At 43.9% G+C, this 14,180-nt stretch overlaps 1 protein-coding gene across 1 annotated transcript in view; it reads right to left on the bottom strand.

The window, feature by feature from the left end:
• Positions 1 to 3,145: 3,145 nt before the first annotated feature.
• Positions 3,146 to 14,180, bottom strand: part of LOC104294460 (cytochrome b5 type B) — a 16,507-nt gene continuing 5,472 nt past the window's right edge. Inside the window, exons 3-6 of the mRNA XM_009894072.1 lie at positions 6,736 to 6,864; positions 6,164 to 6,190; positions 4,254 to 4,285; positions 3,146 to 3,236 (exon numbers count right to left, since the gene is read on the bottom strand). Of these exons, the coding sequence (XP_009892374.1) occupies positions 3,146 to 3,236; positions 4,254 to 4,285; positions 6,164 to 6,190; positions 6,736 to 6,864 (279 nt within the window). The remainder of the gene's footprint in view (positions 3,237 to 4,253; positions 4,286 to 6,163; positions 6,191 to 6,735; positions 6,865 to 14,180) is intronic.

Here is a 14,180-nt window from a genome sequence, read left to right as displayed (position 1 = left end):
TCAACAGAAAGGCTATGTAACACAGGGGAATTAACAGGCAGTCTTCCCAATGGTAAATAGCAATGGACAAGGTCTGATGATGGCAAAAAAAAATATCTAGAGTTACCAAAATGCAACTGAATGTAGAGAGCGCCAGGAAAACGGTATTTTAAAGAAAACCTCAAACCAGGACAAAAGTATGTATACCAAAATCCAGACAAAAGCAATACCTATGGAGAAAACAGACACGTTTCCACCATCACACCAGGTATCGACAGCAGCCCCTTTCCTTGGGCTAACCTGAGGCTCCGGGAATCAAACCAGCTGACTTCTGTAGAGGGCCCTACGCTTCCCCGAGCTAACCCCACTCAGTAAGATGATGCTTTAGCCAACACATACCTTCCAGCTTTAAAACTTTCTGTTGATAGAGAATCCACTACAAACCTCACTAAACTGTTTTCATGGCTAATTACTTAGTGATAAATGTGAAAAAGTACCTAGTTCCAGTTTGAACTGCTCTAGCATTGACTAGTGGCCTTTTTTAGACCACCGTCCTCCATATCAAAAAAAACCCTTTGATAAAGTTTCTGTTCCACCTGCAAGCACCTCCAGTGTTACGATTTTATAACCTTCCCTTTGATAAGCTAGATTGGGCTCAAGTCTCTCACCATAAATAATGCCTTCCAAGCTTTTAATCATTTACATGGCATTTCACTGGATTTTTAAAAGCCAAAGGCATAGTCATAGCATTCATCCACTGCAGCGACAGGGCCAAACACAGATGAGCCTTCCCACTAACGCCTGAGAGGAACGCGCCGGACCTTTACCCCATGGTGTCACATTCTGCCACTTCCCTGGTGTGAAGCTGCAGCCCCAACATCCAGCATTGCTGCCTGGTTTGTTTTCCCATACACAACCTCGCATCCATCTTACCAGCAACTCAGACCCACCCAGACAAGGCAACCATCACTAAGCTCACTGGTTTTACTGGGGGGCAATTGTCTCCTTCCAGGTCACTGCTAAGTCTTAAACAAGCACAGATTGCTCTTTGAGGTGAATTTGAAACACGTTCACCAACTGACTATTGCCCTTCTACTGTTAAATCAAATCTTTCAGTTTTCAATTTGTCCTTGTGGATTTTTTGCATTGGTTTTGTTAAATCAGGCAATATACCCTGCAGTACCAACTCAAAAGCCTTACAGAAGCCTAAGCAGCACATCAGTGTATTTTCAGATAATCTGGAATATAAAAATATCATTTCAGACTGATAAGATCTATTTTCCATAAACTTACATCGACTGACCCCTCACTCACTTCAAGACCTATGTTAATGTATGACTATGTGGCCTGTCACCTTTATCCTTTAAAGTGTAGCTAAATAGAATTTCCCAGGTCTTTCCCACTGGATTTTCCTTGGCTCAGATTTATACTCTTCTACTAGACTCTTGTTTGGACAGAATAAACAGGAATTAGACCACCAAAACAGCCAGGAGAGAACGAGGGACAAACATAGCTTGCAATAGGATATCCACGAGCCACTTTGGCAATGGTGAACTGCAGGTGTCCCTGGCCAGACAATTCACCATAAGAGGCAAAACAGTCGTTGGCAGTAAAAAACGTCCTGTAGGAAGACAGACCTCTACAGGTACTTCTGTTGCAACTCTGCTAAACCAGCGAGTGCCGAAACCTGACATGCTGCTGGCAGGGACCGGCCCATGTCCGCTGGAGTAGAGGGAGTGATGCAGCCCCAGAAGTGCGCTCTGTTCCCAGTGACTATGCAGTTCCTTGGCCTTCATTTTTAAAAAGGCAGAGGATAATTCCACATCCAAGAAATTCCTCTACACAAACTTCTGGGGAACATAGTAGTTTCACAGAAGAGAGAAGAAAAGCCCCAACGTATGGGAGTTTTTCACAAAGAGGACCCCAGCATATCACTTCCCTTTTTGCTGCCACTCAAAAGGGTGATCAGCTTTGCTGTAACATTTGCGTTAGGAACCAGTGTTAGAACAGCGTTGTACAGCACCACAGAAGGATATTGGACAGCAGAACACAAGTTCCCTTTTTTCAGCAGGTCCTGAAGTCACAGACCAATGTGCTGGAAAAGCTGGAAAGACTCATGCCTCAATGCATGAAGCATACCTTACATTGTCTCTGCACCACTGGAGGTCGGCTACATGATTCACAAAAACAGAAGAAGAGAGAAATATCCTTCTCTGTTCCAAGACAAAAACAGCATTATGCACAAATCCCAAACGGGTGTCTTTTCCCTTTTCATTTAGGGAAAAAAGACAGGATTTATTTGGTTTTGCCCCCCCATCTGGTGCACATTCACAGTGAGTAAGAATGAGTTTTGTTTCCAATACATGTGTTGGATCAAGACCTCAGGGAGAAAGAAAAATCTGCATTTCGAGAAGCCACATGTCAGTTCCCATTTCTGGCATTGCCGCACACAGCACAAAAGCACCCAAACAAACCAGGATTCACAGTATAAATTGTTGCACAGAATATACATTTTAAAGGGACAAGTACAAACATTACAAAATGAACAGAATCGCTTTTAAAATACTTATATTTGCTTAACCGTTAAAAACAGACACGTACAGAAAGAGGTAGCAAAGCTAACAATTTCCTGCTGCTCCAATTAGTGTTGCCTGCATGCACTGGGAAAGTTACTGCGGAGCCGAATCTCTGGACATCTTTTCTGGAAAGGACTGTAGACAACTTGAAGTTTATTTCTGACAATGCTGTGTGAAAGACTGAGGCAAATCCACAGGCTCACTAGCAGCTGTTTCACGTTGTCTGGCTTAACGAAAAGGCATCGAAAGAAAAAGGTTATCTGTGCTTTACTTCAGAGAGCAAGAGAGGGCGAGAGAGAGAGCACACGAGCACGCACACGCGAGGGAGACCACACACAAACTTAAGAGAATACCGGGAAGTTGCACTTGCCCTGCTGCCACAAGAGGAAAGTACGACAGGTCTGTGGGTCCCAGAGTTAGGATAGAGAGTTTGGTATTAGCTTGGTCCCCATGGATATCAACATCACTTGACAGACTCAAAGCTAAAAGCAAGGCAAAAAAGGTTAAGGGAAGCAGAACTCCACGTGTTGTACGCGTGCACTCTCTCACACCCTCTCTTTCAGGCTTTCTGAAGTCCCAGCAAGGTCAGTTCAAGAGGTTCTCCCATCCAACATGTAATAGCGATACATTAAACCTATGACCAGTGCTCCGACGATGGGGATTAGCCACGTTGACCAGAAACTACGGGGAGAAAAAACAAAATAAAACAAAAATACACACAACGTAAGCCAGAAGAAAGTCTCAAGTTCATAATTCATTCAAGATGTTCGTCGCTTATTACATGTCTGTTTTCATCTAGGGAACTTTCAGGACCTGTCTCCCATCAGCTCACAGACCAGCCGTACGGGCCTTGGCTCACGGGGATGGGAAGCTCAAGCAGTCCTTGTGCTCACTGCTCTGCCCGGCCCCTGTAAGAGGCCCCTGTGCCTGCAAGCGTGGCTTGGTGGCTTATAAAATAGCAGCTGAACTCCTGAAGTTTCCACATACAGAAACCAATTTGGGGTTTTTTTTTGTTGTTGGTTGTTGTTTGGGTTTGGTTTTTTTTTTTCCTTAAGTAAGTCAGACTGTAATTTGTGCTATACAAACAGCCGAGTTGACTCAAGGATGGAAATTGCTACAGCTATCCCACCATAAATCTTCCTCACTCATAAACCAGAGGCTACAGGCTCACCTTCAGCAGCTTCCTTAGCAAAAGAGTTCTGCATCAGCTACGAAAGACTAGGGCCCTGTTCTGGTTGTAAGAACTCCTGGATTTTCAACTAAATGGGACTGGTCATGGTAAAGATCCTCCAAAAAAAATGCACATCACTGTGCTGCCACAAACACTTGCCTGCAGTGACCACCCAAATAATAACTGTAGTGCAAAGGGACTGTAGCCATAGTTGTGTAACATGAACACGTGGGCCAGAAGATTCAAGGTGCAAAATACCAGGATGCCTGTTCTGCCCAGCGTGGAGCAGGGAACTTCTCACCACCGGCTGTGTCTTCACATCCAACATGGGAGGTGAACGCCCTGGCAGCTAACTTGGTGCACTGCAGCTTGGCAACTTTGGACTATCTGCTTGCTAGAAGGACAACGCAGTAATATCCTCGGGGTTGGGGTTTTTTTCCCCTGCCCATTAGAGTTAATATGCAGTTCAACAAACGAAGAGTCCTAACCCCTCAATTTCTTACTCTTATGTTAAGAAGATACTATACCTTGCTTGGCCTGAGGATGTCATACTTGGATCCTGAAGGAGGAAAGAGGGAGTTAGCAGGGAAAAAAAAAAAAAAAAAGAAAGAAACATTAAACGTGCTAATAAGACTACAAGACTGAACATGTGATTATAAATACGGAGGAAAAATAACCCTCCCCTCCACTCCCAAACACCCTCTGTCACAAGTGCAGATGTTTCTGGGGATGTTTGCCCTCATCCTCACCTCCACATTCTTTTCATCAATCCAATCCCTCCCACCCAGTCCTCAACTTCACACTGGAACTTGCACCCCTTGCAAAAAAAAGGTCTTGTTCATTACCTCGCAAACCAGTCTGTTCATCTTACATGCTCCGGATGATAACTGGCACTCTGCTATGGATAGCCCTTTCACTGGGATCCCCTCTCCAAACCCCCGCCCACATCCCCCTTTGCTGTCCTGTTGCCTGACCCCTGAAGCATACAACCACAACGTTCTCTTCAACTCTTCTCTTGCACACAACCCGTTTCCAAATTTTTATACTTCCTCTTTCATAAAACTCTGAGAATTTACATACTTTTTCCAGTCAGCTGAAATGCTCATTTAGGCTTTCAACTCTACAGCCTCTTCCTCGATGGCTGTTGCCACTCTCCAGTTTAACCAATACCTACCAGCCGAAAGTCACCTTTCCTGCCCATCCTAAATAGAATTATCTCCATTTCCTTGAGAGCCTCGGTGTTTGCTTTTCTACCACAATACATTCAGCAGATACTAAACACTGACACTGGTCTGTGGGGAGTTACCTCTGAGCTGCGTCACATGTATAACTTTTTTCTTTTTTTGTGGTTCCCCCCTATTTATTGTGACATTGCTGACTTCTATCCCTTGCTGCTATTTTTAAATTATACTTGGGCCTGCTTTTAAAACAGAAGCTGAACACTGCAGAAAGACTGTAGCTGTACATAACTCCCTGGACGTTCTCCTCAGAAGAGAAAAATATTTGAAAAAAAATATTTAACACATAACCAAGGGAGCTACTCAGATTTCTATGCACGTTTTAGGCGTGTGATTCTGTTTATGAAATGGAGTTGAACCAAACAACAAATCTTCAGGTGAATACATGCATAATCACACAGTGCCACTTTATAACCAAGAGCAGGCTTTCCCCAGCCTCATGGCTATGACTTCCCTATGGCTGACTACAGCAAGCAAACACTCCCAGGGCTTTAGCTGCTGCTCTCTCTGTTGACAGTTTCCTTCTTGATTCCTGCTACTCTGCAAGTGGCCCTGCTCTGAACAACATCTCATGAAAGCGTTGTTGAAGGCAGAGCTGCACTGGGTCCAAGCCTTCAAACCAAGTGAGAAGAGAAGCCAGCTGCGAGGCACATGTTTACCTCTCAGATGGGATTCTATTTATTACCATTTCCCTCTCCCCATCCATTTCAAAGCCATTTTTGCAACACTGTGCCCTGTTCTAATCCAGGAGTACCTGAGTTTTAAGCAACACCAATGATTACTAGGGCAGTTAACAGAGAATTCTTGTTTTACAGCCAACCCCACGGTGGCTGTGTCTGTCTCCTGGCTTGAATCTAACAACACTAACAGTTCAGTGGTCAGGACATAGCGAGTAATGCAAAAAAATGGTCTGTGGCTCAAGGTGTGGAAATAACGTTGCTGATGTCAGGGGAGAGAGAGCACAAAAAACCACTTGCAATTTCACACTGAGGTGACTGCTGAGCTTCAGAACAACAACAAAAAAAGGTATAATTTGCTTGGAAGATTTATTCATTACTGTAGTTTGTGTAAACAAAGTCACAAGCTCCACAGGGGGAAAAACTAAAAGGCGTGCGACAACTTCTTTGTTCGTTTTGTGAGCATATCATCGTTTTCACAGCAATCAATTAAAACAGAAAAGTAAAACACCAATAGCTTACCTTAGAACCTTCTTTTTTACGATCGTGCTGTCAAGGAGAAAAAAAGAAGAGGAAAAAAAGATAAGCACTGACTTCAAGAGAAACCTGCAGTCTTTACGAGGGAATTGTTCTGTACACAGTCCTCATCATAAGGCTAATTGCCTGGACTCGGTTTTCAAAGGAGTCGTTCCTTCAGTACCCAAAGGAACTATTTTTGTAGCAGGCAGGAAGGTGGTGTTTGTGCCCTACCCCTGCGATATCTCACCCTCCTGAACTCTAAATTACAAGGCAAGGCGAAGTTATGGTGCCACCACCTAAGGAGGGAACCGATTAGATGAGCTTCCTTAAGTGCCCTTGATTTAATTGTAGGGAGAAATCTGTTCTGAATGGTGGAAAGAGAAGACTAACTTAGCTTTGTTTCCTCAACAGAAATCCTGGACAACACAGAGACTGTCTAAAACCCTTAACTACTTACTTATTTTGCAAGAAACATCTTGGTGTATGTGTTTAGTGGGGTACATAAAGGAGAGTCACACTTTTACAGAGTCCCATCCTGTGTTTGAAAGAGGCTGTCACGACCAGCTGGTCCTTACCGGGTGGATCTCCCCTATGTAGTACTGCTTGAGCATGTCCCTGGCATCTGTGGAATGCCCAACATCTTCAAAGCTCTCTGTGGCATCTCTACCAGCTTGTTCGAGCAAAACCTCTTCTCCACCTGGATGCTGGAAGAGAAGACTTCAGGTGAGCAAAAGCTAGATACAAAAAAGGTACCAAGAGTGTCAGCAGCCTCTTCCGTTCATCACAGAAGTTATGGTGATAACTTAACAATAAAATCTTCCAAAGGTTCAATTGTCCAGCTTCTCCTTCAGGAATTCACAGAGAACGACATGTGCTGCACAGCCTGGAAAATACCTTGCAGTTTCAAACTGGAAGAGGGTAGATTTAGATTAGATATTAGGAAGACATTTTTGACTATGAGGGTGGTGAGACACTGGAACAGGTTGCCCAGTGAAGTCATGGTGGCCCCACCCTGGAAGTGTTCAATGCCAGGTTAGATGGGGCTTTGAGCAACCTGGTCTAGTGGAAGATGTCCCTGCCCATGGCAGGGGAGTTGGAACCAGATGATCTTTAAGGTCCTTTCAAACCTAAACCATTCTACAATTCTATGATAATAAAAATCCTTCCAAAGAGGCAAATCCCCAACATACACAGGGAAGCACAGCCTTGTCCCCCACAGACAAGCTATCCCTTCTGTGACTTTTGTAACAGATTTGGGCAAGAAAATAATACAGAAGAAGGGATATCCTCATGTAGCTTTTCATGGGCTTCACTGCATAAATCAGACTCCCTTGCTTGCAGAGGAGCCTCTCCTGCATGATTTTCTCAAGAACTTTCCTGAGGCAACTCAAGTGCTAGTGAAGCACAAGATAACAGTGCCTTCACAGACACCAGTGGAGGAAAGGATATTCTACTTCTTCAGATATTACAAAAAATAATAGTATTTGTCTGATAGCCTCTCTCTGCACGTAGCTGTGCAATGAGGGGTGGAGAAGAACAGAAGCACCAAATCTACAGGACGCTCCACGCAACGACACTGGCATTTCTGTTGTGGGAGACGGTCACAGACAACTGTGAGATCAAGCGGCGTGAACTGACAAAAACCCCAGTGCAGTTCTGTTTTCCTTGATGGGTTGGGCTCTTCTCTAGCACTGTCAATACCATAATTCCAGGAACAGATTGGCAATGGAAAGCACTAACCACAAAGCCAGCAAAGTACAATCTCTTTACAGTGGGAGTGTGAACAAATAGTTCAGTTTAAACTAACAGCTGATCCAGTTAAACCAATAAAACCAATAAAATGGTCAGCCAGAAGAGTGCACACACAGGGACTAACCCAGTGTTCTAGAGCATCGAGCAACAAGCACTAAATGCTCTAGTTGAGAAGATGAGAGTTGTTCACTGCTGCCTGAAATGCCTCTCACAGCTACAAGCCTGGAACTGGAGAAGAGATGTTAGTCCTTTGATCTAAAATTTAGTCTTAACACACCCGTTTTTCTCTATAATATACTTTTCCTTCTCACAGACACAGAACAGTTGCCATTGCCCCTCTTCCTTCAGCTTGTCTCTTTTTGCTGCCAAAAGTCCAAATATTACCACTTGGCTATCACACCTCATACCAAACATACTCAGTGTGGACACAAAAACAATCCAGTTGTTTACTCCAGTGAGTTGCTGCAGCCAATTCTGCAATCCTCATATCAGAGCTCTGTATTCTGAATAAATCCCTTTATTGTCCAGGTATGTAACAAAATCAACGTGGAGCTTTCTCAGCAGCCATGAAGGGCAAAGTCTGCAGTCCTAGGACACAGTTTGGTTAGCAGTCAGTTATTAGATTGCCTTAGCCGTAAAACGAAGCGAGGCTCCACTCTGCTTATTCCCTCTGTGCCTGGCTACAGGTCTTGCTGCCATTTCTCCCACACCAACCCTCGTGCTCACTTGATCTCAGAGGAAGTTAGATCAGGGACTATTCTAGCAAAAAAACCAAAGGAAGCGATTATCTGCTGGGGTAGCTGTGAATGAGGTCACTACAGAGTTGGATGCATGTCTCAGTTCACACAAGGGAGTCAATCGGAACACAGGCTGCAGCAAGACCACCCTTTAGATCATATCTGCACCCCTTAGATCACACTCTCAGGTTCAGCTGCGGTGGTAGGATGCCGTGTATTGTCTATGCATATTACTCGGACTGTCCAATTTTCAGCTATTTTATAAACATGCCTGCAAAGATCCACAGAAACTAGGGGATGAAAAGCTGGCCGTTTACTTTTAGCCTTCTAGAAGAACTCTTTAGGAACGTCTCACCAGAAATCGCATTTCAGATGGAAAAATATCAGAACCGAATTTTAAGAATACAGCCTTGCTTTCCTAATCATCCACCCTAAAAGGGCAGACAAAAACCTGCAGTAACAGGGAACATGCAGTGGATATTGGCTTTCAGTGACATCCAGTCTCTGCACATACAAGAGACAAGAAGAATGGTAAAGGTTACTCCTCTCTACATCTTTGGGTCTGAAGCCTTTCTATGCACTTGCTAAATCCACAAGTAAGAAAAAGAATTCTTTATTCATGCACATCTGTCCTTCACTATAATCACCAAGCCAAAAGAAAAAAATCAAAAACACTTTAGCATATCATATTTCTGAAAGAACTACCTAGTCTAGACAACCACAACTGCAGCCAGACAATTCTTACCTTGTCATACCCGAGCAAATGTAAAACCAGACTATTTATACAGGAAGTCAATTACTCTGCCACAAAACTTCCCAAAGCTACAGCTCCTGCAGGAAAACATCAAAACTGAAAGTGTTGCAAACTGTGAGAAAAAAATATACTTCCAGAGGAAGTAATGACTGAAAAATGTCTGTTTCTGAAAAGAAACAGACAAAAGCAAACAAGAACAAGAGGGGTGGGCCCAAGTGCCAGTCTTCAGAAGTCTTCCTCAGCAACAGTAACAGAACTGGAACCTCCTTGTCCTCGGAGCCCTCAGCATACACAACGAATAAAGTACACGCTGACAGCAACATCAATGGTCTTGAAGCACCAGTTCTGGAAGGATATGACGACCCCCACTGAGCAGAGAGAACAGTTTTACAGGGAGAACCTTGTTATTTGGAAGCGAAAGCACAACAGCCATCACCAGTATAAGACACCCTCCAGAGTCCCCGGCCCAGGCGGGGCAGAAGGGAGGCCAGCCTGCTCTTGTCACAGACAGGAGATCCAGGCAGGGAGATAATCCAAGACTTTCTCATGCTCTGCAATACTCACAGCTACAGCAGGTGCTCTCAAAAGCATCATTTCATCTTTGAATAAAGTTCTCCAAATTCCAAACCAGGTCCAGAGAAGAACAGCAGAAGTAGGGTATATGGGTATACAACCCCATATTCACTCCAAACTCACTTTAAATATGTCACTGATGCTCAAAGGTGGCAAGCAAAAAAAGTTTGCCCTTGAAAGTTGCCTTGAGACCTCAGGAGATGCTGTCTGTGCAGCCTTTAGAAGGGATATGGAGTGAGCAAGAATCAGCAGCAGGTCAGAAACGCAGGCACGCGGCAAAGGCAACACAGAAACTTACTGCAGAAGGCAAGAGCCTGGAGTTGCCTTTTCACAAACTCCAAGTGCCTGTCTGCATATGTCTGGCTGGGAACTGCTGTTACAGACCCACTGTAAACTACAAAAGAGCTCAGAAGTAACGCTAAGCTCTATGACTAATTAGATTGCTGGATCAGGTTGAGGAGGTTTTTACCCAGGAAAGGGAAGAGTATTACTGTGCAACAATAATGGGCCAGTACTATACTAGCCAGAAAACAAGGACAAGCAGCCACCTAGACAGATGGTGTTCGTCAGACACACGTCCTTCAGAGCTTGTATTAAGACACGAAGAGGTTTCCCTGAAAGCATCTCTGCAAAGCTGGAGCAAGTCAGCACTAGCAAAAACAGATCTCTGACATTCCTCCTTCTCCCTCACAGAGTTCTGGTTTCAGATACGCCAGAGTACGCAGGAATTAAATGCAGAAAGACAAAGGTATTCAATATTGGTTTCTTACTGCTGGTGCAGTAAGGAGGTTAAAAACTTTCTGCCTCTTTGGTGTGAGCAACCATCGATACTTCCCTCCTCTTCACTTTCATCTCAATAATGCTCTTAATTACCAGTTCTTCTGAGCACAGGCCCTACCTTAGCCTTTTACTTGCCTGGAAAGAGCGTAACTTCTGTTAGAACCATGTAATTTTAAAGAGAAGCTGTCAGTAGTAGAATATTTCCTTCTTTTCAAACATAGTTTGAAAAACATTATACTTGAAACCAACTGATGAATTTGGGTTAGGTTGTCACAACACAGACTCATTTCACTTGGAAACCAGTTCAGATGGACTTCTAGTCACACTTATCAGGCTATCAGAAGCAGCAGCGCATGCCAAGACACAAAGCTGGACTCGGGCAACAGACAAAAGGGTATACTGAAGAAACATGCGTCTCCAAACTCTTCTAGTCATGCGTAAAAATGGAGATAAACCATGTCCCTCTATCGTAAGAATGCTTGCGAAATTGTCTATTACAGATTGAGCACAAGTTAAAAGCCACAGATTTTAATACCAGTGTGGTGAGGGCATAAGTGTGAGCAGTCCCAGACCTCAGAGAGCCTGTCAGGGAGGCACATTTATTCTGCCTTCCTCCGCTTCCTCTCTCATCGTTCACACCTACCTGAGCAGCCAACCCTTTTTGCTCTGGCCACAGTCTACACTTGCTTTTCTAGACTACTGCAATCAGGAGTAATAATATGTATTCTGGTGGTCCAGTTACCTAGATTTGGGAGAAAAATATACTATTGCCATAAGGCTGTATCAGATTTCAAATAATCACACTTCATTTCAGGCACTTACAGGCTTTCTAAAGCACAAGAGGTTGTAGTCTCTCAGAAACATCTATGAAATTTCAGTTGCCATCTTTGCACATCTCCTGCATTTTGTTCACATTCTTATAATTCAGTAGAATTCTGCTATTTGATAAATGTATTAATTGTTACTACCACGACACCGTAAATAACAAAGTAAATTGGAAGTTTAAACTGATCTATGCTTCAAACAACATACAGACTTTGAGTTGGCTAGCTAATGGCTGACCTGCTGCACCTAGTTTGCAGGAATCATGAAGCAAAATTCAACAATCTTTTAGCAGTGAGGCTTCTTTGAGATTACGCAATCACGCCAAGGTAACGCTGCAGTGGAATTCAGCAATCCTGTTCAAATAATCTGGGACCAAAGGCCAGAAAAGGCAACAATTAGACACTGCTTCAGTGACTACACAGGATCAAGGGGAAATAGTATTCACTGAAACCCCAATAGCTGCAGTTACAGCAACTCAGAGCTCTAAAGCAGAACAGTTTATCAGACAACTGTAACTTTTAAACAAGACAAACACTCCTGCTTCCAATCAGCTACACATTGTTCCCCTGTCACTCGAGTGATTACAGTGGGGTAACAGATATAAAGGGTATTTTTGCCCATAAATTAGGCCTTGATCTACGTTTACAAGTTTCATTACGTCAGTGAGGGGTGTACATAGCAGAGTGTTGTGTCAGCCATACCGGCACAGTTAAAACAGTAGCCTTATTCTTCTTCCTTTCCCTAGTCCAAGTAAAGCTTTTTCGTGTCAGAAAAACACAAATGGGAAAAAGGGTTTGAAAAGGGCAATGTGAAATATCCTCCGAAAGTAACAGCCAGGGCAGTGCTAAACCTGGCTTGCTAGGGGGAAGCAAAGTGTTCTTCTGGGCTCGTTTATAATACTGAAGGTGTCCCAGGGAGCACGTCCCAGATGCTATCTTACACGGAGAATGCTGAGATGAAGAATGTGACCACCACGCAGTGTCCATGCTCTGAAACACAGTGTCATTCACACTGGGGTAAATATCTCGAAAACATTTTTCTAACTCTGAAGTCTGAAAAGCAATAAGCAGCAACCATAACACGGAGGCAAGTGTAAGACAAGGCACGCAGTTTCTCCAAGTACTGTCCCAACCTCCAGCTGGTTTTGGCTCTTCCTAAAACCACAACATTTTGTTATTTAGAAACCAGCAGTGAACTGCTTTTCCACATTTTTGCCTGGTCTTCCCCTGAATCTCCTTAACATTCTTGCATCCACAACAGCCTTTGGCAAGGAGTTCCACTGAGCTGCTCCCTGTTGCGTGAAGAAACACCATTTGTTTGTTTTGAACCTGGCTCCAGCCAGCTTCTTTGATGCCCCCTGGTTCTTGTACTAGTCTTCAAGATGCAGGCAAACATGAAAGATTTCAGAAACTAGTGGAGTAACAAACGTCCTTCAAAATACACCCGCCACCCTGCCCATTTCATTTGATCAGCAGAGGTAGCAGGGCCCACAGCTTTCTACTCCACTGCACTCCCTCAGGAATTTGACAGATGCCAGATGACATGTTTGGCCTAGTGCCGGGGAACCCAAACACTGGAGGGGGCGTGCATGTCGAAGGAGGCAGTCAGCTGCTCAAAAATCTTCACGTACCAGCTGGAAAACTCCTGGTCTTGTGTACTGACCCTGGAACAGGAATCTGAGTACCTTAATTCTGCTCATAGCTCTAGCATTTAAGAGCTTCTTGAGTTAGTCACACTCAATACAATTGTCTTCTCCTTCCCACCCTGACTATAAGCTCTTTACAGTGCAGTTTGCATCTTGTAGATGCATGCCACTAAGTGTGCAACCCGTCCCTCACCTCAGACGGACCTGCGGGCTCTCCTGTAAAACAAACCGCTGAGCATCAACTGATAATTCTGATAATTTCTTCACTGTCCCACGTACTTTTCTTTCCAGCATACTGGGTGCCTAGAGTCTCTCTCAAGTATCAAAGACCCAAGAACAGCAGCTGCTCAGCAGGCAGCTTTTCAGATCCTGCAACTGACACGGAGGCATCTGCAAACAGTGCTGGAGAACCAACAGTAGACACTAGTGGACAAAGAAGCGAGCAGCCAGGATCCATTTATGGTCCTGTGAAAGCAAGATTTTTTCTTTATAAAAGCTGTAAGCATTGCAGAACTGGCTACAGCAAAGGCCAGCTCAAGCCACCGTAGTAAAAGACACTCCCTAAATTTGTTCACTGAAATACCTTAGAGGCTCTCTTAAAATAAATGTTGGGGGGTAGACTCAAAGCGCAAGTCAGATTCTGAATGAAATGTCATAATGCTGGACCCAATGAACAAAATCAATTGTGTCCAACTTCATAAATAAATACCAGAAAGCTACAGAGAAAGCCACTACCTCCAGCTGTTAGGCCACTGTAAAAAAGCTGCCAGGTTATCATTCTCTCCTCCAATCCGATAAGCCTCTACACCTCACCAAGGTAGCTTCATCGTTACATGTTATGACTACATAGTAGACATGCTTCAATCATGTACGCCTGGAGGGAAATCAGAGTTTAATTTAGACAAGCAAAACCAGCAAGCAGCAACATGCACATTTTCAACGAAGTGCTCTTCT

The sequence above is a fragment of the Charadrius vociferus genome, unplaced genomic scaffold (genome assembly GCF_000708025.1).
Source record: "Charadrius vociferus isolate BGI_N301 unplaced genomic scaffold, ASM70802v2 scaffold341, whole genome shotgun sequence".
In the NCBI taxonomy this organism is placed as follows: domain Eukaryota; kingdom Metazoa; phylum Chordata; class Aves; order Charadriiformes; family Charadriidae; genus Charadrius; species Charadrius vociferus.
The sequence above is the reverse complement of the archived record's forward strand: the minus strand, read 5'-3'. Positions and strand labels throughout refer to the sequence as shown.